The sequence below is a fragment of the Mustela erminea genome, chromosome 15 (assembly GCF_009829155.1).
Source record: "Mustela erminea isolate mMusErm1 chromosome 15, mMusErm1.Pri, whole genome shotgun sequence".
Taxonomy (NCBI): Eukaryota; Metazoa; Chordata; class Mammalia; order Carnivora; family Mustelidae; genus Mustela; species Mustela erminea.
In genome coordinates this window covers 84,299,211-84,326,090 of record NC_045628.1, presented here as the reverse complement: position 1 = coordinate 84,326,090, position 26,880 = coordinate 84,299,211, and the positions used below count along the sequence as shown (strand labels likewise).

General features: G+C 37.2%; 1 protein-coding gene across 5 annotated transcripts in view; it reads left to right on the top strand.

Annotated features, from left to right (window-relative positions):
- IFT88 (intraflagellar transport 88) overlaps nt 1–26,880 on the top strand; it is a 151,878-nt gene that overhangs the window by 79,216 nt on the left and 45,782 nt on the right. For all 5 annotated transcript variants that reach the window (XM_032314579.1, XM_032314581.1, XM_032314580.1 and 2 more), the window contains 4 exons: nt 4,550–4,736; nt 6,477–6,585; nt 9,428–9,578; nt 10,069–10,184. In XM_032314579.1, the coding sequence (XP_032170470.1) occupies nt 4,550–4,736; nt 6,477–6,585; nt 9,428–9,578; nt 10,069–10,184 (563 nt within the window). The remainder of the gene's footprint in view (nt 1–4,549; nt 4,737–6,476; nt 6,586–9,427; nt 9,579–10,068; nt 10,185–26,880) is intronic.

The following is a 26,880-nucleotide window of genomic DNA, read 5'->3' as shown; positions in this document are numbered from 1 at the left end:
TATTTGGAGATAAGGACTTTGAGAGATAATTAGGGTTGGATGAACTCAGGAGACAGATGGGATGGGATGGTCCCATCCCTGATGGGATTAGGACCATTACTAGAAAAGGAGGAACCAGAGCCCACTCTCTACCATGTGAGGACACAGCAGAGAAGCCATCTGCAAACCAGGAAATGGTTTTGACCAAACCCACATTTGCTGGCATCTTGATCTTGGATCTCTCAGCCTCCAGAACTATGAGAAATAAATGTTGCTCTTTAAGCTAGTCTGTAATTTTTGCTATAGCAGCCTGAACTAAGACAATAGAAAGTATTTCCAGGTGTGAGAGTGTAGTTCAGAACTGAGAACTAACTTTGGGATTCACATACATTAAAGACACAAAAATAAGACTCAGATCAAGAAGAACAGAAAAGAACTACAGTATGATGTCTGAAGTAAAGGAAGGCACCAAGAGGAAGTACATAATATTGAAATCAGAGAGGTAGCACGCAAGAATGAAGGGTCAGAAAAGGCCACTTTTGCTGGTGAGATAGCAAACTCATGAGTTGGGTATGAGCTTTCATAAAGTTTACTGGGCAGATCTCTTTGGATCAGCACCTCAGAGAGAAGGATTGGAAGCAGCAGTGAGGGGAGAAGGAAGTTGGGCTGTGACGTAGTCACCACAGGCCTTAGCCAACCCTGCTGGACCCTCTGAATTGGGATGGCTAGGGGTGGGCCTTTGTACCTGTGCATCAACCAGTCATTGGATACAGCCTGCTCACCAGGAAGGGGTTGTGACTTTGGGCAAGGTGCCTCTTCCTCTTTGGGCTAGAGTGATTCACAGAGAGGGCTGACAGCTGAGACTGATGGCCAGCAACATTCCCAGCACTTCTGAAGGACAAGTATGGGGGTCTGAAACACAGTCTCCATTACAGCCATTACATTTGAATTTAGAAAATCATTTGTAATTTTTGTAAAAATGGCTAAATTAGTGACCAAATGGACATTATTATCATATAGTGACAGAGTGGTTAAATAAGTGATCAAAGTTTGATGAATGTTTGGGTGGAGACTAAGAAGATTTTTTTAAAAAGAAGAAAAATGGTTAGATTTAGTTAACCAAGGAGAGTCATCACAGTATCTGATCAATAATTTGTTGCACATCATTCTGAGGAAAATAGTTGTTTTGAGGCAAAATTGTGAGTCTGGTACATAGTCATATACATGATACATAATTGGATATGTATTGTTGATATCCAGCATGTAGTTGTATCAGTTTCTATTGTTCTGTTATAAGCTGTCCCAAAACATAGTGGCTTAAAGTAACTGTGTATTAGCTCATATTCTACCTGAAAATGCTGGGTTCACTTGGATGGTCCTTCTGCTGGTCTGGCCTGGGGTCACTCATCCTGCTGCCATATTCTGAGGCTTGACTGAGGCTGCATGGTACCAGTGCCTCTCTCACGTCAACAGCTGAGCTGCTGACCAGCAACTCATTCCTCCTCCTCCTTCTCTGGCAGGGGAGCCCAGACTTCTTACATGGGATAGGGTCCATAGGAGGAGACCCCAGGGCACTTGGGTACTTATCAGGCTCCTGTGTGCACTGAATTTGTTGTTATTCTTTTTGGGCAAAGCAAACATGGAAGAGAACCATATAAGGGCCTGAATACTGGGAGGTGTGACTCTTTTGGGACCTTTATTTTAAAAGTCTGTCACTGCCTGCATTCAGTGCATCCTTTCCATATGCAAGTGATTACCCCTCCAAGGACACTCATAGTCTCAACACTCACAGCATCAGGTCTGAATAGAGATGGGGCTTTCTCAGACACAGGGCCTCTTGATCCAAAGGTCTGGGGACAGAAAAACATGCCATCTCCTCCATAGACTTAACATCCTGTGGTGCGAAAAGAACAGGGTAACTGTAATAGATACTCTTGTTCAAAAGGGGTAAGATGGAGGTACCTAGCAGACACTGGTTCTGAATGGGTCAGAAATCTAACTAAGTACATGGGGCCAGTGCCCCCTAAAGTAGGAAAAGGGAATATTCCTCAGGACCCAGCTTTGATCCTTGGGAGTGGTACGCCCGATCCTTTGGGCTCTGTTGCTCTTGGCTCTGCTTTCAGAGGGCACCTTCCTTTTACAAAAATAAATAACCAATACTTGTAGCTGATTAACTTTCTTAGCTTGCTTTGTTCCCAGAAAAATTGGGGACCCACAGGTCTTCTTTCATTTTGAACTGTGTCCCTTTAATCCAAGCTGGCAACACTTAAGCTGGTACAGTTCCCTTAAAAACTTGGCAGGTTTTCTATAAATCTTATTGGGGGTGCCCCAAAAGCCACATCCACAGTTCTTTTCAAGGCAGACCCCTTTCCACTTAGGTGTACAAGGCTTTTGTGGAATAGAGCCCCAAAGATACTTGGAAGCTTTTTTCTACCTGAGAGAGAAGGTCAGCTTTGCTACTCACTACCTTAAATCCTTCTGAGAGGGTTCCAAAGGGTATTACAGCCACACCCTTGATGTGATCTCTACCCTGCAACCAGTTCTTACTCTGATACTCTTGCTTCTAAGAGAAACTAGAGATTGATATAATTTTATTGTCCAGCCCAAACTAGAGATATGAAATAATTTTATTGTCCAGCCTATATTTCTTCTAAATTCAGGTTGGAAAATCTGAAGTTCTCTCTTAAGCTTCTCTCTCTTTGTGTACTTTATCATGCCCAGTTAAAGTAAGTTAATTGGCACTTTAAACCTCCTGCCTGGAGACCTCCTTGGCCACATGCATACATTTACTAAGGACACTTTCTAACTTCCAAGTCAGTGTAGATGCCAGTTTTTCCAGTTGTTTCATGACTGTAAAATATGACTTGCTGTCTACTCAACCTCTGATAGCAATTCCTTACTGCCTCTCCAGCCTCCAATAATGTGGTTCTAATGCTTCTCTAAATTTTGCCTATTGCCTAGTCCAAAAGATAAGGTTATATGTTTTAGTTTTTATGACAACAGCACCCCACTTTTAGGTATCATTTTTTATATCAAATACATGAATGTTCATAACAGCATTATTCATAGCAAACAAAAGTGGGTGGGCACAACCCAAGGTGTCCATCAACAATGAATGCATAGACAAAATGTGGCCTATCCATACAATGAGATGTTATTGAGCTGTATACAGGGATGAAGCATTGATGCATAATACAACATGGATGAACCTTGAAAACATTATGCTAAGTGAAGGAAGCCAGACATAAAAAGCCACCTATTATATGACTGTATTTATTATGAAATGTCCAGAATAGGCAAATCCATGGAGATGGAAAGCAGGTAATTGGCTGCCAGGGGCCAGCGTGGGAGGGGGAATGGGGAATGATTGCTAATGGGTACAGGATATCTTGGAGGGGGGGTAAAAATATTCTGAAAATATTGGTGATGGTGGTGTAACTTTTTGTGAATGTATTAAAAACCACAGAAGTGTACATTTTTAGAAATGTGAATTGTATCTCAGTTTTTTAAAAGCTCACTAAGGGAAGCAGTCACTGTGGGTGTTTAGGGAGAAGGGATCTGGGAACCAGAAATTGCACAATAATGGAGGAGCTATGGAGGTGAAGGTGCAGAAGGAGAGTCAGAGGATCTGAACAGGGATCACCAATCAGTGAGTTAGTGGCCAAGCATGTCCAGCAGCCACCCAAAGGGGGCCTTCATGGAAAGCCCTATGGAAAGCAATTGCCTCTGCACTATTGCCTCCTCTTTGGGTCCAGAGCCAAGCCCCGTCAGGTATCTGGGTCACTGTGGTCAGCTGGAACAGCACAGTTGGGAAGAAGAGCCGGATGTGGAGTCAAATGAGGAATGAGGACAGGCTGGAACCCATAGGCATTTCTGCAACAATCCTGCCACTGATGACCGGAAAAAGACCTTCAGAGAATAAAAGCTGCTGCTTCATGGCTGCATTCCACGTGTCCTACGTGTTTCTTACAGCCAACTCTAGAAAAGAACCATGGGGGAAGGGGATACTAGGATTCTAGGAAGTCTGGTTCCTACCATAAGCAAGCGGACACAGCACAAATGCTGTACTATTAAGAATTGAAAGGTCCATGCAGCTTAAGTGAATGAAGTCAAGGTCCTGATGGAACACTTGGCAGAGAAGATGGAGAGAAGACAATTTATTGCTAGAAATGCAAATCCTAGTAGGTGACGCAATCAGTTTGAGGTGCAGAAAGGAGAATGATGACTTTTTACCTATTTCAGTGGTGTAGGTTTGGGAAACATAGTATTGCAGTTGCGATTTGAAATTTAGGCATTCAGACTGGAGCCACTGGAGCCACTCACATGTAATTAGTGTTGTTATTCAAACCACGAGTCTCTGAAGAATTCAGTCCTAAGAAACTTGGGTAGTTGAAGGAGCTTACTGATTAAAAATCTTTTGTAGAATAAGCCTATCAAGACCAAGATATGTAAAATATTTATCATATTTATAATCTCAGAAAGTCTGTTTATCGTGTCTGTAATCCAGAACAGAGAGAAAATATATTTGATAAACTCCAAATATTTTGTGTATGTTTTGTACTTTATTTAGGAAAATGAATTTTCACAAGCCAGCAGCTATGCAGATTTAGCTGTGAACTCTGATAGATATAATCCCTCAGCTCTCACTAATAAAGGGAATACAGTTTTTGCAAATGGTGATTATGAGAAGGCAGCTGAATTCTATAAAGAGGCTCTAAGAAATGATTCTTCTTGTACTGAAGCACTTTACAATATTGGTAAGTTAAACAGGCAAAATTTCTTTCTTTGGTTTTCTCCTTTATAATTTTTTTTCTCTCTTTTCTTTTCTTTTTTTTTTTTCTCTCTCTTAAGTTGGCTTAAAGAACTCCAGTTTATTAGAGGGAAAATTTGACTTCCTTGTAACAAAAAATTGAAAAGGATATTCTTGGATTGTAGATTATTTTTAAATGAAACTAATAATTCCAAAAATTATGCACATGTAAAATTTGGATAGACGTTGTCTCTTATCCTCTAAAAAGACTTTTCCAATTTATGTACCACCATAGTGTATGAGACTGATTTCCCAAATTCATGTTAATACTGGATATTTAACTTTTGCCAAACTGATAGGTGGGAAAAAACCATTTTCTCCCTTTCAATTATGATCAGTTTCAAACATAAAGAAATTTTACAGAAAAATAAATACTCATGTCCCTACCACTATAATTAATGCATTTTAACATTTTGTCATATTCACATCACGTATTGTTTTTAAACAAAATATTATAAGACCTAGAGGCGTACCATCATCTTATTCCCTTCCCTGCTTGTCAGAGGTCACCTGACATGGGTATCATTTCTTTCTGTTCATGAGTTTGTAGTGGGGCAAACACAATGATGCAATACTGTGTCTTATCTCTTGGGATATTAATGAAGTTTCTTTTGAAGTGTTCTTCTCCCTGCATAGGTATGTTTTTGCTTTTTTTGGTTTGCTTGTTTGTTTTATCCACTATATTTCATGTCACGAACTCTGCTCAGCTGTCTGATGATCTTGGCCGGTCTTCTTGCATTTAGGAGTTTGCAGCTAAAGCTGAGTGGGATCTCTGAGGCCACAAGCGAAATTGATGTACTGGCACCCTGCCACAGGGCCATCTGTCTGATCTGTGTAGTTGGGGAGCTGCCTGTTGGCCAATTGGATTCTTCCTCCCCCAGAAGAGTCTTTAATCTCCTGCCAGAGGGAAAAAGAAGACCTGGCTGGGTTGGAGAGGAGGCAGGGAGGAACTGGCCATTTTAGGCAGAGTCAAGGAGAGTTTAAAGTCGTATTATTAAGGAAGGGAGGGTGTGACATGGGTAAGTGGGAAAAGAGCATTACTGGCCAAGGAAACTGAATAGTAAAAGCCTTAATGCAGGAGATTTCTTGCCTAGGTATATATTATTCTCTTTATAAGTTTTTCCTTCACTTTTTAACTTTGTAATTTCTTTTGTCAAACAATTTTTCTAGTCAAATTTTGCTTTTTGAAAATGTGTGGCTTCATTTGTTTGTTGCTCTTCCCCAAGAAGATAAAATCATTTTCCTGTATTTTCTTTTCATATTTCTACATCCTTGTTTTTCTGTTTAGTTTTTAAAATAAGTTTTGAATGTATTCAAAATAGGAACCTACATTTTTTTGTTTCATGTGTAGTCAGTTGTCCTGACACCTTTTGTTACTAGTCCCTTAGTCCCCACAGATTTTAAATTCTGTAACTGAGTCAGTTTCTAAACTCTGTATTCTGCTGATGTCTCTCTCTATTCCTGGTCCCCCTTAAACACTTTACAATCATTAAAGCATTATAGTGTGTTTAGGTTTCTGACAAATGTTAGTGGAAATCTCCTTCCCCACCTTGTTCTTTTTTAAGAAAAATCTATTCATCTTTATTTTCTCTTCTGGATGAATATTACATATATATGGATTTATTTTGTGACTTTGAGAAAATGTCTACCAATAATGCTTATAGCTTTTTTCTCTCTTCTTTCTAAGGCCTTACCTATAAGAAGCTAAATCGGCTTGATGAGGCTTTGGATTGTTTCCTGAAACTTCACGCAATCCTGAGAAACAGTGCCCAAGTTCTTTACCAGATAGCAAATGTGTATCTTATATGAAAAACTTAAGAACAGTTGTTAATTCATTTGGGGACTGAGTACCAATCATTAAATAACCTTAGCCAATTAAATAATTGATGAGGATAATATTTTAAAACCTATCAGATTAATATGTGATAAAAATATTTGAGTGGTCCTGTTTTGTTTTCTTTTTTTTTTTTTTTTAATTTCCAATTAGTTAACACTAGTGTTAGTAACACAAGTGTTAAATTAGTTCCAGAGGTATGGCTTAGTGAGTTAATGATTCTGTACATTACTCAGTGCTCATGATGAGAAGTGCCCTCTTTAATTTCCATCACCTATTTCATCCACTCCCCCTACCCAACTGCCCTCTGGTAGCCATCTGTTTGTTTTCTATAATTATGAGTCTGTTTTTTGGGTGATCCTATTTTAAAAGATCACTTGCTATAAAAGGAATTACTTAAAGGTTAAAACTACTATTTCTTAATTTTTGGAAATAATAATTGAAATCATTGAGTATAACATGTTTAATACATATAAACTATTCATTGGCTGTAGATGAGATACTTTAGAATGCATTAACTCTGAGTCTTATAGGGTATTTTTGAAGAAGTAACATACTATTTAAAAGGAAAATATTGTTAGTTACTTATTAGTACTATTGATTGAATTTCGATTGAATTTGGTTATCTTAATTATTTTAGCTGATGTATACATTTAATGACTATAACTCTTCAAAGGCTTTTACCCTACAAAATTAGCCAGTAGTTTATTTGAATTCAGTCATTCATTCCCTTCATTCAGTAGCCACTTATTGACTGTGTGCTGTATGTGCCAGTATTATGTTTAGAACTCTGGGGAATGTAAATAGAAAACATTCCTCCCATATCAATTTCTCCTACAACTCCTGGCCTTCTTTAGTTTGGGGTTTTTTTTCCCCCTTGCCTTTGGTTGAAAAAGCAGAAATTTGTTAATATTTTTAGTGCCTTTGACAGTACTTGAAAAACATTTTAATTTCTCTATTTTAAAAATAACAAGCCTTCACAACAATATTTGGAAAGGGTTAAATATTTTTTTTTAAGATTTTATTTATTTGAGAGAGAGAGTACATGCATGAATGGGGGGAAGAGCATAGGGAGAGGGAGTGAGAAACTCAAGCAGACTCCACGCTCAGCACAGAATGCATCATAAGAGTCAGTGTCCCCACCCAGAGATCATGACCTGAGCCGAAACCAAGAGTCGATTACTTAATTGACCATGCAATCTGGGTGTTCCAGGAAAGGTTAAAATCTCTCTTTTTATAAAAAGGATTCTATTTATTTATCTTCAGAGAGGGGTTTGGGCAGAGGAAGAGAGAGAGAAGCATACTCCCTGTTGAGTGAGAAGCTCGACATGGGGCTTGATCCTGCGACCCTAAGATCATGACCTGAGCCAAAATCAAGAGGTGGTTGCCTGACTGAGCTACCCAGGTACCCCAAGTTTAAAATATTAAATAGGTGGGCACCTGGGTGGCTCAGTGGGTTGGGCCGCTGCCTTCGGCTCTGGTCATGATCTCAGGGTCCTGGGATCGAGTCCCGCGTCGGGCTCTCTGCTCTGCGGGGGGCCTGCTTCCTCCTCTCTCTCTCTCTGCCTGCCTCTCTGCCTGCTTGTGATCTCTCTCTGTCAAATAAAAAAAAAAAATTATAAAAAAAAATTAAATAAATAAAATAGTAAATAGGTGTTTAAGATAGTATTATCTTGATATAAATTTTATGGAAATATATTAGAAAAAGGAAAAAGGAAAAAGTATGTTATAAGGTATACCATTAATAATTTTTAATACTATCTGCTCTACTTTTGTTAAAGTACATAAAACATTTTTTAATGAAAAAATTATTTTTAGAGCAGTTGGTTTCATGTTTATTCCTTTTAGCTTTTTTGTTTTGTCCATATGATCTCTCTGAAACTGCCACTATCATGATCTTTTACTGCCCAGTTAAGGATCAGTTTGGATTCAGTTAAGCAATTGATATGTGTAAGGCTGTTTGAATACATTTTCATGGTTTTATGTTTCTCTTATGATATCACATTTGTTATCATTAAAAACAAGGTATTTGGGGCACCTGGGTAGCTGAGTTGGTTAAGCGTCTGCCTTTGGCTTATGTCATGATCTCAGGGTCCTGGGATTGAGCACCATGTTAGGTTCCCAGCTCAATGGGAAGTCTGCTTCTTCCTCTCCCTCTGCCTCTTCCCCTGCTCGTTCTCTCTCTCTGTCTCTCTTTCCCTCTCAAATAAATAAAATCTTAAAAAAAAAAAAAGAAGATTCTTCTTTTTAAGTAAAATTTTGGGTTGGAACATTTTCATTTCACTAAGACAGATAATATAAAAATAGTCAATAAGTATTGGTGGGGATAAATTATTTCAGTGTATGCAGAGGATTTACTAGGCACAAAAACTCAAAAAAAAGAAATTCCTATTTGGGGTTTATAATCTAATTAGGGAAAACTCACAGGGAAACTCTTCCCTTGATAGATGCAGACATACAAGAGAGGTAGAATAATTTGAACACAACTTGCAGGCATTTTTATTAAGGACAAATTTTGGATAGTGCTTTGGATAAAAGAGTAAACTGTTAATTCTGCTAGAGATTTGGGAGTTGATTTTAGTCGATAGTAATGAAGCAAAAGGAAAAACAAAAAGGTATATATGAATATGAGTGTACAGTGCTCCATTTTTCATCCCCATCCTTGAAGAAATTCAGAGTTACCAGTATGAAATAGCACATTACTATAGGCTAAGAAATATGTTTATTGTAATATTGTTTTTAGGTTTCCTTATTGATCAATGAATTTAGAAAAATTGTATTATCCTTAACTAAAATTTTCCAAGATATGAATTAATGGAAGATCCCAATCAAGCAATTGAATGGTTAATGCAGCTGATCAGTGTTGTTCCAACCGACTCTAGAGCTTTGTCTAAACTAGGAGAATTATATGATAGTGAAGGGGATAAATCCCAAGCATTTCAATATTACTATGAGGTAGGTATAATCTTACTTTCCTTCTACTTCTTAGCTTTTTACAAATTGTTATAAAACAGTCAGCAGTCCTTTTCATCTTTAAAATTTAGAAGTGCTTGCCAGTTTAAAAGGAAGAGTGATTTAAAATAAAATAAAGCACTTGTGGAATATAAAGCTAGCTCTTTATTAATTTAATAAGAAAATTAAAGGTAAAAATTGTTCCATTGAAGCATTATTTTCATCTCTTTTTTAATTCTATTACTTATTTGACTCAGATCATCTATCAGTACATCAAAAAGCTATTGATAGGTAATTTAAAAATATATCAAACAAATGTTAAGTTTTCTAAATCTTGTAGTTTCGAAACTTAGAAAGTACTTATGACAGCTCATACTTTTTTACTAAGAAACCTCACATTGGATAAATTAATCCATTTAGTAGGTAAAATGTTGAGATGTAAATTATACGTTGTCACTGATGTTGTATTCTCACATTCCATATTTTTTTCCAGTCATACAGGTATTTCCCCTCTAACATTGAAGTCATTGAGTGGCTTGGAGCCTATTACATTGACACCCAGTTTTGTGAAAAAGCCATTCAATACTTTGAAAGAGCTTCTCTTATACAGTAAGTAACTATACTGATTTCATGTTTACGAAAATGCCTTGTATTGGGATTTGATTTTATCCCTAAAATTAGAATCTGATAAACATATTACAAATATTATATGAGCAAATATTAATGAACATATTATTTCCATTTTGTTGAATGATATTCCATTTTACTTGGTCTTTATTATGATAAGTATATTATTCCTTTATGCAAAAATTTTTAAAAATACTTCCTTAAGGTCCTTTTCATTATGTATTTTTTTATTCATACTCAGCAAGTAAGTATTATTTCATTATCAATTAAAAAATGATTGACTTGGTCCTAAGACAAGGTTTCATTTCTGAAAGAGTCCTAATAGAAGTAAGTTGTGCTGGTTTCAACGTGTAATCAATTTACATTGTATACTAAAAATTTAAAAGCTGTCTTTAAGTTCATATCCCAATGTTTTGTACATACCTGATTGAAAAATAATTGAAAAATTCTGGTCTGTTTTGTTTTTGGCCAAATTGAATTTTAGCATTAAATGTGACTTTGAATCATTTGAATGATAAAGAAATGGTTAATAATTTGATTGATATCTGTGTGGGGTTTGTGTTAGGCAGTTTTTGGGTTTTTTAAATTAATTTTTTAAATTTAAATTTAGTTAATTAACATATAATGTATTACTGGTTTCAGAGGTAGAGTTCACTGATTCGTCAGTCTTATATAACACCCAGTTCTCATTAATCACAAGCCCTCCTTAATGTCCATCACCCTCATGTTACCCCATGCCCTCACCTCCTCCCCTCAAGCAGCCCTCAGTTTGTTTCCTATGATTAAAAGTCTGTTATGGTTTGTCTCCCTCTCTGACTTCATATTGTTTTATTTTTTCCTCTCTTCCGCTATGATCCCGTTTTGTTTCTTAAATTCCTCATACCAGTGAGATCATATGATAATTGTTTTTCTCTGATTGGCTTATTTCACTTAACATGATACATTGTAGTTCTATCCATGTCGCTGTAAATGGCATGATCTCATTTTTTTGATGACTGAGTATTATTCATATATATATATGCCACACCTCCTTTATCCATTCATCTGTCAATGGACACCTGCGCTCTTTTCATAGTTTGGCTGTTGTGGACATTGCTTCTATGAACATTGCAGTGCAGGTGCCCCTTTGGATCACTACATTTGTATCTTTGGGGTAAATACCAGTAGTGCAATTGATAGATCATAGGGTAGCTCTCTTTTCAACTTTTTGAGGAACCTTCAGACTGTTTTCCAGAATGGTTGCACCAGCATTCCCACCAACAGTGTAAGAGGGCTCCCCTTTCTCCACATCCTCCCCAATATTTGTTGTTCCCTGTGTTGTTAATTTTAGCCATTCTTACTGGTGTGAGGTGGGATCTCATTGTGGTTTTAATTTGTATTTTCCTGATCCAGGTGATGTTGAGCATTTTTCATGTGTCTGTTAGTCATTTGAATGTCTTTTTTGAAGAAATGTCTGTTAATGTCTTCTGCCCATTTCTTGGCTGGGTTTTTGTTTTTTGGGTGTTGAGTTTGATAAGTTCTTTATAGATTATGGATACCAGCCCTCTATCTGATACGCCATTTGCAGATATCTTCTCCCATTCCATAGGTTGTCTTTTAGTTTTGTTGACTGTTTCCTTTGCTGTGCAAAAGCTTTTTATCCTGATGAAGTCCCAATACTTCATTTGTTTTTTGTTTCTTTGACCTTTGGAGACGTGTCTAGCAAGAAATTGCTACAGCCCAGGTCAGAGAGTTTCTGCCTGTGTTCTCCTCTAGGAATTTGATGGATTCCTATCTCACATTTAGGTCGTTTTCCATTTTGAGTCTATTTTTGTGTGTGGTGTAAGGAAATGATCCGGTTTCATTCTTCTGCATGTGGCTGTCCAATTTTCCCAACACCATTTGTTGAAGAGACTGTCTTTTCCATTGGACATTCTTTCCTGCTTTGTCAAAGATTAGTTTCCTGCTTTATCAAAGATAGAGTTGAGGGTCTATTTCTGGGCTCTCTATTCTGTTCTGTTGATCTATGTGTCTGTTTTTATGCTAGTACCATATTTTCTTGATGACTACAGCTTTGTAATAGAGCTTGAAGTCTGGCATTGTGATGCCACCAGCTTTGGTTTTCTTTTTCCACATTCCTCTGGCTATTTGAGTCTTTTCTGGTTCCATACAAATTTTAGGATTATTTGTTCCAACTCTGTGAAAAAAAGTTGATGGCATTTTGATAGGGATTGCACTGAATATGTAGATTGCTCTAGGTATCATAAACATTTTAACAATATTTGTTCTCCCATTCATGAACATGGAACATTTTTACATTTCTTTGTGTTTCCTCAATTTCTGTCATGAGTGTTCTATAATTTTCTGAGTACAGATCCTTTGCCTGCTTGGTTAGGTTTATTCTTACATATCTTTTAGTTTTGGGGGCAATTGTAAATGGGATTGACTCCTTAAATTTTCTTTCTTCTCTCTCATTGTTAGTGTATAGAAATGCACCTGATTCCTGTGCATTGATTTTTATATCCTGCCACTTTGCTGAATTCCTGTATGAGTTCTAGCAGTTTTGGGGTGGAGTCTTTGGGTCTTCCACATAGAGTATCATGTCATCTGCAAAGAGTGAGAGTTTGACTTCTTCTTTGCTGATTCAGATGCCTTTTATTTCTTTTAATTGTCTGGTTGCTGAGGCTAGGACTTCTGATACTGTGTTGAACAGCAGTGGTGATAGTGAACATCCCTGCCATGTTCCTGACCTTAGGGGAAAAGCTCTCAGTTTTTCCTCATTGAGAATGAGCCGTGGGCTCTTCATATATGATATGATTTTGATATTGAGGTATGTTCCCTCTTTCCCTACATTGTGTAGAGTTTTAATCAAGAAAGAATGCTATATTTTGTCAAATGCTTTTTCTGCATAAACTGAGAAGATCGTATGGTGCTTGTCCTTTCTTTTATTTATGTAGTGTATCACTTGATTGATTTGTGGCTATTGAACCACCCTTGCAACCCAGGAATAAATCCCACTTGGTGATGGCAAATAATCCTTTTAATGTACTGTTGGATCTTATTGGCTAGTATTTTGGTGAGAATCTTTGCTTCCATGTTCATCAGGGATATTGGTCTGTAATTCTTTTTGGTGGGGTCTTTTTTTGGTTTTGGATCAGGATAATGCTGGCCTCATAGAACAAGTTTGGAAGTTTTCTTCCATTTCTGTTTTTTGAAACAGCTTCAGAAGAATAGGTATTAATTCCTCTTTAAATGTTTGGAAGAAATCCCCTGGGAAGCCATCCAGCCCCGGACTCTTGTTTATTGGGAGATTTTTGATGACTGCTTCAATTTCCTTACTGGTTATGGGTTTGTTCAGGTTTTCTGTTTCTTCCTGGTTCAGTTTTGGTAGTTCATATGTCTCTAAGAGTGCATCCCTTTCTTCTTGATTATCTAATTTGCTGGCATATAGTTGTTCATAAGTTCTTATAATTGTTTGTGTTTCTTTGGTTTGGTTTTGATCTCTCGTTCATTCATTATTTTATTAATTTGGGTCTTTTCTCTTTTCTTTTTGAAAAAGTCTGGCCTGGAATTTATCAAAACTGGTTTATTAAGTCTTTCAAAGAATCAGCTCCTAGTTTCATTGATCTGTTCTACTGTTTTTTGGTTTCTGTTTCATTGATATCTGCTCTGATCTTTATTATTTCTCTTCTCCTACTGGATTTAGGCTTTCTTTGCTATTCTTTCTGCAGCTCCTGTAGGTGTAAGGTTAGGTTGTGTATTTGAGATGTTTCTCTTGTTTCTTGATAAAGGCTTGTATTGATATATACTTTCCTCTTCGGACCACCTTTGCTGTATCCCAAAGATTTTGAACAGTGTGTTTTCATTTTCATTTGTTTCCATGAATTTTTAAAATTCTTCTTTAATTTCCTGGTTGACCCATTCATTCTTCAGTAGGATGCTCTTTAGCCTCTATGTATTTGAGTTCTTTCCAACTTTCCTTCTGTGATTGAGTTTAAGTTTCAAAGCATTTATGGTCCAAAAATATGCAGGGAATGATCCCAGTTTTTTGGTACCAGTTGAGACCTGATTTGTGACCCAGGATGTGATCTATTCTGGAGAATATTTCATGTGCACCCGAGAAGAATGTGTATTCTGTTGCTTTTGGATGGAATGTTCTGAATATACCTGTGAAGTCCATCTGGTCCAGTGTGTTGTTCGAAGCCTTTGTTTCCTTGTTGATCTTCTGCTTAGATGATCTGTCCATTGCAGTGAGTAGGGTGTTAAAGTCCCCTACTATTATTATCGATATATTTCTTGAATTTTATTATTAATTTGCTTATATAATTGGCTGTTCCTATGTTAGGGGCATAAATATTTATAATTGTTAGATCATCCTGTTGGAGAGACCCTTTAATTATGATGTAGTGTCCTTCCTCATCTCTTATTACAGTCTGGTTTAAAATCTAATTTGCCTAATAAAAGGATTGACATCCCACCTTTCTTTTGATGTCCATTAGCATGACAAATGGTTTTCCATCCCTTCACTTTAAATCTGGAGGTGTTTGGGGGTCTAATATGAGTCTCTTGCAGGCAGCTTATCAATGGGACTTGCTTATTTATCCAGTCTGATACCCTGTGTCTTTTGATTGGGGTATTTAGCCCATTTCCATTCAAAGTAACTATTGAAAGATGTGAATTTAGTGCCATTGTATTACCTGTAACTTGACTGTTACTACATGTATTTGCTTTATAGGCTCTGTTCCTTTCTGGTCTGTGTTACCTTTGGGCTCTCACTTTGATTAAAGGATCCTTTTAAACATTTCTTATAGGACTGGTTTGGTGATAACACATTCTTTTAGTTTCTCTTTGTCCTGGAAGCTTTTTCTCTTGCCTATTTTGAATGAAAAATAAGGCTGCATATTTTTCTCACTTAGCATCCCAAATATATCATGCCAGTTCTTTCTGGCCTGCTAGATATCTGTGGATAGGTCTTCTGCCAATCTAATGTTTTTACCCTTGTGGGTTATGGGCCTCTTGTCCCAAGCTGCTTTCAGAATTTCTCTTTGTCTCTACGATTTGGAAGTTTCACTATTCTGTATCGTGGTGTTGGCCTATTTTTACTGATTTTTGAGGGGGGTTCTCTGTGCATCCTGGACTTGGATACCTGTTTCCTTTCCCAGATTAGGAAAATTGTCTGCTATAATTTGTTCCAATATACCTTCTGCACCCCTCTCTTTTTCCTCTTCTGGGATCCCGATTATTCTAATATTGTTTCACTTTATGGTATCACTTATCTCTCGAATGCTCCCCTGGTGATCCAGTAGTTGTTTATCTCTCTTTTTCTCATCTTTATTCTCCATCATTTTGTCTTCTATATCCTTAATTCTCTCTTCTTCCTCATTTATCCTAGCAGCTAGAGCCTCCATTTTTATGCATCTCATTAATAGCCTTTTTGATTTAGACTTGGTTAGATTTTAGTTCTTTCATTTCTCCAGAAAGGCATTCTCTTGTATCTTATATGCTTTTGTCAAATCCAGCTGGTATCTTTATAATCATTATTCTGAACTGTAGTTCCAACATCTTACTTGTGTCCATACTGATTAGGTCCCTAGCAGTACTGCCCTTGTTTTCCTTTTTGAGGTGAGTTTTTCTGTCTTGTCATTCTTTCCAGAGACAAATAGATGAACAAGTGAACAAAATACTAAAATGGCAACAACGACCCCACAGAAATGTACACTAAATGAATCAAAAGAAACCTGAAGCTGAAAAACATCTTGAAGATTCAAAACAATTTAAAAAGATAGAAAAAAGGGTATAATCAGGCAGGTGAACAGAATAAAACAATACCCTGGATCCTGTATGTATTTTGGTCTGTTAGAAATCTAGATCACAAAATTTTAAAGAAAGAACTTATATGTGGACAAAAGTAAAATTAAATACAATGAAAGGATAGAATGTAACTGTAAAAAATGAAAATTAAAAGACAAGAAAAAACAAAAGAGAAAAAACAACAACAACAAAAAGGAAGGCATATCAACAGGTGAACAGAAAAGAGCTATGTATTTTGGTCAGTTTGTTAATAGAAACAACATCTCAAAATTGTAAGGAAAGAAAAACATATATATACAAAGATAAAATTAAATACCTTGAAAGGATAGAATGTAACTGTAAATATGAAAATTAAAGAAGACTTTACAGAGCCAGGAAAAAAAAAACAAAGGAAGAAGAAAAAAAATGAAAGAATATGATTAGACAGATGAATAGTACAGAACCATACATTAGATTTTGGGTGTATTTTAGTCTGTTAGAGGAAATCGCATCCCAAAATGATAAAGAAATAAAAACATATATATACAAAAATAAAATTAAATACAATGAAGAGATAGAATGTAACTGTAAAAATGAAAATTTTAAAAAAAGATTTTAAAAAGGAGTTGATAAAATAAGAAATTGGTTGAAGAAAAAGGAAAGAAAAAAAATTTAAAAATTAAACTTGAAAGACTAAAGAATCTTAGGGGAAAAGCCATGAATTCTGTGTGCTGTGCTCCCCTAACACTGGAGTTTTTTTGCAGTTCTCATTGCTCAGTAAACTTGGTCTTGGCTGGATGTTCTTGCTGATCTTCTGGGGGAGGGGCCTGTTGCCTTGATTTTCAAGATTTTTGGCCCCAGTTGGAATTGCAGCACCTTTGCCAAGGGACCAGTATAATAATCTGCTCCAGTTTGCTCTCTGTGGCTTTTGTTCCCTCAAGGCTTTCCCCACAGCTTTAAAAGATGAGAATGAAAATGGTAGCTTCCCAATCTCTAGGCCCAGAGCCAAATCCTTGGGGCCCCACTCCTTAGTGCTCCCTCAGGGAAAAGCAGTCAGTCACTCATGTCTCCCTGGTCTCCGGCCACACTCCATGCTTATCCAGCCTATGACTGAGTGTTTCTAACTCAGGCACACAACCCCATTTCAAGTCTCCAAACCCTGAAGACTCCTGCAGCATGCTCTCATGCCACTCCTCCTAGGGGAGGAAGGGGATTCTCACCAGTCCAGCATCTTGGCTGGGCCCCTGTTTGGGAACAGTCACCTGATTATGTCATGGTTCACATGGCAACCCCAAGCTGAGCGCCCACTCATGGGCTCGCTGATTGCAGCCACCTTCCCTGCTCTAATGCCTTGGCAGCTCTGCTGCTCTCAGGCATCCACAGTCCTCCTGTGATCCTGGGGAATTCTAAGACTACACTATCCCACCTAGGGTTCTGCCCCCACTTAGCCACCTGCACTCCTTTCAGGTGGATTGTCCCTCACTGCAGCACACTTCTAAAAGCACTGCTATATCACTAGCCAGTAGCTGGCTTAGGAATGCTCCCTCCCCTGTGGTCTGTCCTCCCATATGTCACCTCAGATTTGCTTCTCCGCACGTCCTACCTTGCAGAAAGTGGTCAATTTTCTATTTCTAGAGTTGCAGCTGTTTTTTTCTTCAGTCTCCAGTTGAGTTCGCAAGTGTTCAGAATGGTTTGGTAGTTATCTATCTGAATTCGTGGGACCAGATGAAGCTAAGGTCTCCTACTCCTTCACCATCTTAGACTCTTCTCCTAGGCTATTGTTTTAGAAAAGATTTTATTTATTTATTTGAGAGAAAAAGAGCATGAGTGAGGGGAGGGTCAGAGGGAGAAGCAGACCTTCTGCTGAGTTGGGAGTCTGATGCAGGGCTCAGTCTTGGGACTCCCAAGATCATGACCTGAGCTGAAGGCAGACCTCTAACTGACTGAACCACCTAGGTGCCCCTAGATAATTAATTTTTATGATGTTAGCTTCACTAGCTAATGCCATAAAATTTAATCCCATTTAATCTCTTAAATCACATAAATATTTTGAAAATCCTAACACTAATCACCAACATAAGGGGATAGGTTTTGTTTAATCATATGCTTGAGATTAAAGCTACATAGGTATTACACTTTTTATTACACTTAATACTAACCCTAGCCTTAGCCCATTAACTCATATAACAGTCTTCCTAATTTGAGGCTCCATCCACCACTGTTCCATCTTTGACTCCTAATTGTGAATGTTAAATGTTGACTTCATAGCCATTCTCTTACCTTGTCTAGTTCATGTTCTCTCTCTCTATGCCATCAATAGTCTAGTTTCACAGATTTAACCTCCCTAAACTTCATTGACATCTTTACCTCTTCGGCAGTTCAGCCACCTAGATCTTACCCAATTCTAATTATCACCCAGCACATTTATACCAATAAAAGCTCATTAATATCCACCTGTCTGAACATAACCTCTCTTCCCAACTTCCATATAACTTACTTTCCATTATGCTTTTCTTTGATAAGACCTCCAGTCTCTTGACCTTCCTTTCTCTTGCAGTTTCAGTGTCTCCTGGTTTTACTTCTGAGGCTGACTTTTACAGGCTGTTTAAATGATCACATCTGTTTCCTTTCTTGCTTACTTGGTTACTTTTTCTCTCTTGTTTTCCTGCCCAACCTGTCCCAATACATTTCAGTTCATGGATTAATCCAACCATTTATTCCATTCTATTCTATTCATATACAGCCTTGGAAGCACTACTGGACATAAATTTACTGGACATAAATTCTATAACTAGATGGGGTGATGTCATACAAATTTATATTTTGTAAACACTCCTCATGAGTCATAAGTGTTCCTGACTAACTGCCTTTCCTATATTCCTCACAGATCTCCTCAATCTACCTATTTTAAACTTAAATTTTCCAGGAAATAGAGAAGTCTTTTCTAGGAACTCCCTTAATATTCCCCTCTCCCTGCTTTCCTGTAAATTTACTTTCTTTTTTTTTTTAAGATTTTATTTATTTATTTGGCAGAGGGAAAGATCATAAGTAGGCAGAGAAGCAGGCAGAGAGAGGGAGAGAGAGAAGGAAACAGGCGCCCTGCTGAGCAGAGAGCCTTGATGCGGGACTTGATCCCAGGACCCCAGGATCATACCCTATGCTGAAGGCAGAGGCTTTAACCCACTGAGCCACTCAGGTGCCCCCCGTACATTTCCTTTCTATTCCCACCTGTTTCTTACTTGCTTCTTGCTATGTGACAGAGACATTCAGTATGAGTTTAGGCATTTATTTTCCTGAGCATTTATTTTCTGTACCATACATCTAACCTTCACTTTTTCTCCTTTTTTTATATTCTAAGTCTTTAATTGTCAGGTGATTTTTACCTCTATAATAAAAATGTAAGCTCTCTGGAGGCAGTGGAGAGGTGTTTGTTCTTGTGCCGTATAGTTCTTTACATATTCCAGAGTAGTTGGCACATAGTTGAATTAAGCTACATTACCTGTCATTTGTGTTCCTTTACGGTAGAAACTCCTCACTTCGCTATATTTCCTAGATGTTTATGGTTCTTAGTAATATTTTTGGTAATTGTATTAAACCTATACTACTGGTTCCTATTTTCTTTTATCCATAAATCATGTCTTAAAACATCAAGAAATCTTAGTCATAACTGGTCCATCTAATGTAATATCATTATTAGAGAATTCTTTGCATTAGAAATTGTTTCTTAATATTGGTCATGATTATTATAAATATGGAATACAACCAAGCAGACCAATGTACACATTGTAGGAGTTCTGGAGGGAGAAGAGGTAGAGAAAGAAGCAGAGAGATTCAAGAAACAGTGACTGAAACTTCCAGAATTTGAGGAAAGACATGTCTCTACAAATCCAGTAAATTCAATGAATTTAAAGTAGGAAAAACCTCAGAGATTTATATCAAGACACATTATAATAAAACTGCCAAAAGACAAAGACTCTTGAAAGCAACAAGAAAAAACTTACTCATAAAATACAGTGGATCCTTGGTAACATTATCAGGAGATTTCTCAGAAATCTTGGAGGCCAAAAAAACAGTATGATGATATAAAATTCTAAAATAAATTACTATCAACCCAACAATTCTATATCTAGCAAAACAGTCCTTTCAGAATGAAGGGATGGCCAGATAGTGGCAAAGTAAGAGGTCTAGGTTTGCATCATGCTGTGAATACAGCTAGATAACTATCAAATAATCCTAAATACCCTGGAAATCAATTTGAAGACTGGCAGAACATACTGCACAACTGAGGGTAGTGAAGAGGCCACATTGATGAAGGTAAGAAGTATAGAGATGTGGTTTAGGGAAGAAATGGATCCTGGCTGCTGTGGAGAGGAGGGAGTATAGTTGCAGAGAAGGGCAAGAAAGAAGCTCACAGGAATGCACAAGGGGAACATTTCCCCATTGCTATTGGCTTTGAAAGTTAGAGACGTTGAATTTCATGAGTTTTTGCAACCCAAGAGGCTTAAAGTCTGAAGTTTTAAGTGTCAGAGGGCCGGACTGCTCTTGGAGAGAAGGCAAAGGAACAACCCAAGGACATTCAGCATTGAAACAGTGATCTGAAGAGTACCAGAGGTACAAAATAGGGAGATTATTTACCTTCTCAGAACATGTCCCTGAAAGGCAACATTCATGGAGAGGCCTCTCCAGGAAAAAAGGAGCTGGCCAGTGACATTTCCCTCCCTTCAATATAAGCACAGGAACCTCCTGCAGGAAGCAGTATAGCACCAACACTGGTGACCTAACTTGTTTACACTAAGACCCACCCCTTGGTGATTGGGTGGAAATGCCCTTCTTTTAAATAAGGCTTACCTCAGTTCTGGCATGGCAGGCTTCTCCCCCGGAAAACCAGCACAAATCCATGCCCGCACTACATCTCCCAACCAGAGTTTTACAGGGCCTCAGTTTTGGTAGAGGTGGTGACAGGTCTTATTTCACAAGTAGACTGGAACACACCTAGTTAAAATTCATGCACATTCAGGCCAGGGACCAAACACTGACCACAATAGGTAAGGAGGACCTCTGCAGATAACTAGCTTGAAGGGCAGAGCAGCCAGAGCACACGCAGCACACACTGGAGACATTTCCTGAAGAATCAGGCCCTGAGCACTACATGAAGTCTTCTTCATAAGGTCATAATGTTCAGGAGCAGGAGACATAACTGGTTTTTCTAATACGCAGAAATACAGAGATTTAGATAAAATGAGAAGACAGAGGAATTACCCTAAATGAAAGAACAAGATAGGGCCACAGACAGAGATCTAAGTGAAACAGATACAAGTAACATACATGATGGAGAATTTAAAACAGTGATCAAAAGGATACTCACTGGACTTGAGAAAAGAATAAAAAACATCAGTGAGCCCCATAACACAGAGATGAAAGAGTTAGAAAAGAATCAGAGATGAAGAGTGCTATAAATAAGAGTAGAAACATGCTTGATGCAATGAACAACAGGCTGGAAAAAGCAGAGGAACAATGTGGTGACCTGGAAGACAAAGTAATGAAAAACAATGAACTGAACTAAAGAGAGAAAGAAGAATTATGCAAAATGAGAAGTGACCCCATCAGACATAATAGCATTCATATTATGAGAGTCCAAAGAAGAGAGAGAAAAGGGGGCAGAAATTTTATATTACATTTTATAATAGCTGAAAACTTCCCTAATATGGGGAAGGAAACATATCCAGATTCAGGAGGAACAAAAAATCCCCATCAAAATCAACAAAAGCAGATCCACACCAAGACATATTTGAATTAAACCAGCAAAATATGGTGATAAACTATGGTGATAAAAATCTTAAAAGTGGGGAGCCTGGGTGGCTCAGTGGGTTAAAGGTTCTGCCTTCGGCTTGGGTCATGATCCCAGGGTCCTGGGATCGAGCCCCGCATTGGGCTCTCTGCTCAGCAGGGAGCCTGCTTCCTCCTCTCTCTCTGCCTGCCCGTCTGCCTACTTGTGATCTCTGTCAAATAAATAAATAAATAAATAATATATATTATTTTTAATCTTAAAAGCAACAGAAGAGGACAGTTACTTATAAGGGAAAACCCATAACGCAGTCAGCAGATTTTTCAGCAGAAATTCTCCAAGCCAGAGGGAGTGGAATGATGTCTTCATAGGAAAAGGAAAAATCTGCAACCAAGTACTTATCTAGCAAGGCTGACATTCAAAGTAGAAGGAGAAATAATTTCACAGGCAAAAATTAAAGAAGTTCATGACCATTAAACCAGTCCTGCAAGAAATACTAAAGGGGACTCTATGAATGGAAAAGAAAGACTAAAAGTAACAGTATGAAAGTAGGAAACACAAAAGCAGTAAAAATGAATATTTCTACAAGAAATCAGTCAAAGAACTCACAAAAGGGAAGGATATAAACTATGACACCATATACCTAAAACATGGGGAGGAGACATGTAAAGAATGGATTGAAAGTTAAACAACCATCAGCTTCATATAGAATACTATATGCAGAAGATGCTGTATACATCTAATGGTAATCACAAATCAAAACTACTAAGTATGTAAAGAATAAAGAGAAAGAAATCTAAGTATATTACTAAAGAAAATCAGCAAACCATGAAAGAAAGATAAGAAAGGATCAGAGAAAAGCTCCAGAAACAACCACAAAACAAGTAATAAGAGAGCAATAAATATATATCTATCAATGATTACTTTAAATGTAAGTCATTAAATGTTTCATCACACATAGGGTGTCAGGGTGGTTAAAACAAACAAACAAGACCCCTCTATATGCTGCCTATAATTACTGACTTTAGACCTAAAGATACCTGCAGATCAAAAGTGAGGGGATAAAGAACATCTGTGATGCAAATGAATGTCAAAAGAAAGCCAGAGTAGCAATGTTTTATCAAACAAACGAGACTTTAAAACAAAGACTAACGAGAGACAAAGAAGAACACTATTTAATAATAAAGAGGAAAATCCAAAAGAAGATAAAATAATGGTATAAATATTTATGCACTCAAATACATAAAGAAAAACAAACATAAAGGAATCAATAATAATATAATAACAGTAGAGGACTTGAGCAACATATTTACATAAAGGGATGGATCATCTAAAAAAAAATCAAGGGGTGCCTGGGTGGCTCAGTCGGCTCAGGTCATGATCTCGGGGTCCTGGGATCAAGCCCCACATTGGGCTCTCTGCTCAGCGGGGAGCCTGCTTCCTCCTCTCTCTCTGCCTGCCTCTCTGCTTACTTGTGATCTCTCTCTGTCAAATAAATAAATAAAATCTTAAAAAAAAATAAAATAAAACAAAATAAATAAAAATAAATTTAAAAAAATCAAGAAAACAATGGCTCTGCATGACACTCTGGAATGATATATTTAACAGATGTGTTTGGAAAATTCCATCTTAAAACGGCAGAATGCACATTCTTTTCAAGTGTGCAGAGAGCATTTTCCAAAATAGATTATATTAGGCACAATACAGACCTACACCAGTGCAAGAAAACTGAAGTCTTATCATGCACCTTTTCTGACCACAACACAATGAAACTAGGAGTCAACCACAAGGAAAACTCTGGAAAGACCACAAATACATGGAGGTTAAATAACATGTGACTAAACAATGAAAGAATTAAAAGGACATTTAAAAAAAAGAAATTAAAAAGTACATGCAAAGAAATGGAAATGAAAACATGAGGGTCCCAAACCTCTGGGATAAAGCAAAAGTGGTTCTAAGACAGAAGTATATAGCAATACAGACCAACCTCAAGAAGCAAGAAAAAAAATCTCAACCAACCAACCTAACCTTATACCTAAAGGAGCAAGAAAAAGAACAACAAATAAAACCTAAAACCAGCATAAAGGAGGAAATAATGAAGATCAGAGCAGAAATAAATGGTACCAAAATTCCAAAAAAAAAAAAAAAAAAAAACACAATAGGACAGATCAGTGAAACCAGGAGCTGGTTCTTTGAAATAATTGATAAACCTCTAGCCAGGCTTATCAAGAAAAAAAGAGAAAGTCTCAATTCAGCAAAGTAACAAATGAGAGAGGAAAATAACAGCTAACACCACACAAATAGTTAAGAGACTATTATGAAAAACTATATACCAACAAATTGGATGACCTAGAATAGATGGGTAAATTGCCAAAAATATATTAAGTTACCAAAACTGAGACAGGAAGAAGTCAAAAATTTGAAGAGACCAATAACCAGCCAAGAAGTTGAATCAATAATCAAAAACTTCCTGGGCACCTGGGTGGCTCAGTGGGTTGAGCCATTGCCTTCGGCTCGGGTCATGATCTCGGGGTCCTGGGATCGAGTCCCGCATCGGGCTCTCTGCTCGGCAGGGAGCCTGCTTCCTCCTCTCTCTCTCTCTCTGCCTGCTTGTGATCTCTTGTCTGTCGAATAAATAAATAAAATCTTTAAAAAAAAAATCAAAAACTTCCAAAAACAAAACTCGAGGACCAGGTGGCTTTACAAGAAAATTCTACCAAACATTTAAAGAAGAGTAAATATCTATTTTCTCAAACTATCCAAAGAAATAGAAATGGAAAGAAAACTTCCAAATTCATTCTGTGAGGCCAGCATTACTCTGATACTGAAACCAGATAAAGGCAATGCCAAAAATGCACTATGGGCCAATATCTCTGATGAACATAGACGCAAAAGTCCTCAAAAAAATGCTGGCAAACTGAATCCAACAATACATTAAAAAAAAAAATCACCACAGTCAAGTGGGATTTATTCCTAGTTTGCAAAGGTGATTCAATATTTGCAAATCAGTTAACATGATACAACACATTAATAAGAGAAAGGACAAAACCATGTGATCATTTCAATAGATGCAGAAAAAGCATTTGACAAAGTGCAACATCCATTCATGATTTAAAAAAAAATAAATAACAAAGTAGGTTTAGAGGCAACGTACCTCAAAATAATAAAGGCCATATATGAAAAACTCACAGCCAGCACTATCCTAAGCGGATAGTGAGAACTGAGAACTTTTCCTCTATAGTCAGGAATAACGTCACTTATTTCTTTGCATGTACTATATTTCTTTTTGTCTTTATTTCTTTTTGTAGTAGAAGTCTTAGCCACAGCAATCAGACAACAAAAAGAAATTAAAGTCATCCAGATTGGAAAGGAAGAAGTGAAACTTTCACTATTTGCAGATGACATGGTACTCTGGATAAAAACCCCAAAAGACTCTACAAAAAAAAAAAAAAAAACTGCTAGAGGGGTGCTTGGGTGGCTGAGTTGGTTAAGCAGCTGCTTACTGTCCTGGGATCAAGCCGCACATCGGGCTCCCTGCTCAGCAGAGAGCCTGCTTCTCCCTCCCTCTCTCTCTGCTGCTCTGCGTACTTGTGCTCTCTCTGTGTCAAATAAATAAATAAAATCTTAAAAAAAAAAATAACTGCTAGAACTGATACATGAGTTCAGCAAAGTTGCAGAATACAAAATCAACATACAGAAATCTGTTGCATTTCTGTACACCTGTATGAAGAAAGAGAAATTAAGGAATTAGTCCCATTAGTCCCATCTACAATCACACCAAAAATAATTAGGAATAAACCTAACCAAAGACATAAAGACCTGTATTCTGAAAACTATAGAACACTGATGAAAGAAACTGAGGAGGATATGAAGAAATTGAAAGACATTCCATGCTCATGGATTAGAAGAGAATATATTATATATATTAAAAATGTCTATATTGCCCAAAGCAATCTACACATTTAATTCAATCATTATCAAAATAACCAATAGTGTTTTTCATAAAACTAGAACTAATCCTAAAATTTGTATGGAACCACAAAAGACCCCAAATAGCCAAAGTAATTTTGAAAAAGTAAGCCTGAAGGCACCACAACTCTGGCTTTAAGTTATATTACAAAGCTGTAGTAACCAAAACAGTATGGTCCTGGCACAAAAACATACACATTAGATCAATGGAGCAGAATAGAAAACCCAGAAATGAGCTCACAGCTATATGGTCAATTAATCTTCAACAAAGCAGGAAAGAATATCTAATGGAAAATATCTAATGGAAAAAGATAGTCTCCCCAACAAATGGTGTTGGGAAAACAGGACAGCTACATGAAAAAGAATGAAACTGGACCATTCTCTTTTACTATACATGAAAATAAATTCAAAATGGATTAAAGACTTAAATTTGAGACCTGAAGCCATAAAAATCATAGAAGAGAGCATAGGCAGTAACCTCTTTGACATCGACCATAACAATTTCTTACTAGATGTCCCCTGAGGCAAGAAAAGCAAAAGCAAAAATAAACTATAGGGACTACATCCAAATAAAAGACCTCTGCACAGTGAAGTAAACAGTCAACAAAATTAAGGACAACCTACAGAATGGGAGAAGATATTTACAAATGGCCTATCCAATAAAAGGTGAGTATCCAAAATATATCAAGAAGTTATAGAACTCAACACCCAAAATACAAATCCAATTTAAAAATGGACAGAAGACATGAGCAAACATTTCTCCAGAGAAGACATACAGATGACCAAAAAACACGTGAAAAGATGCTCATAATCACTTATCAGGGAAATACAACTCAAAACTGCAATGAGGTACCCCTCACACTTGTTAGAATGTCTAAAATAATACAAGGAACAACAGGTGTTGGCTAGGATGTGGAGATAGGGGAACCCTCTTGCACTGTTGGGGGGAATACAAACTGATGCAAACACTATGGAAAATAGTATGGAGGCTCCTCAAAATGTTAAAAGTGGAACTACTCCGTGATCCAGTAATTTTACTGGTAGGTATTTACTGAAAGAATGAAAAAATACCAATTCAAAAGGAGACATGCACCCTGATGTATAGCAGCATTATTTACAATAGCCAAAGTATGGAAACAGCCCAAACATCCATCA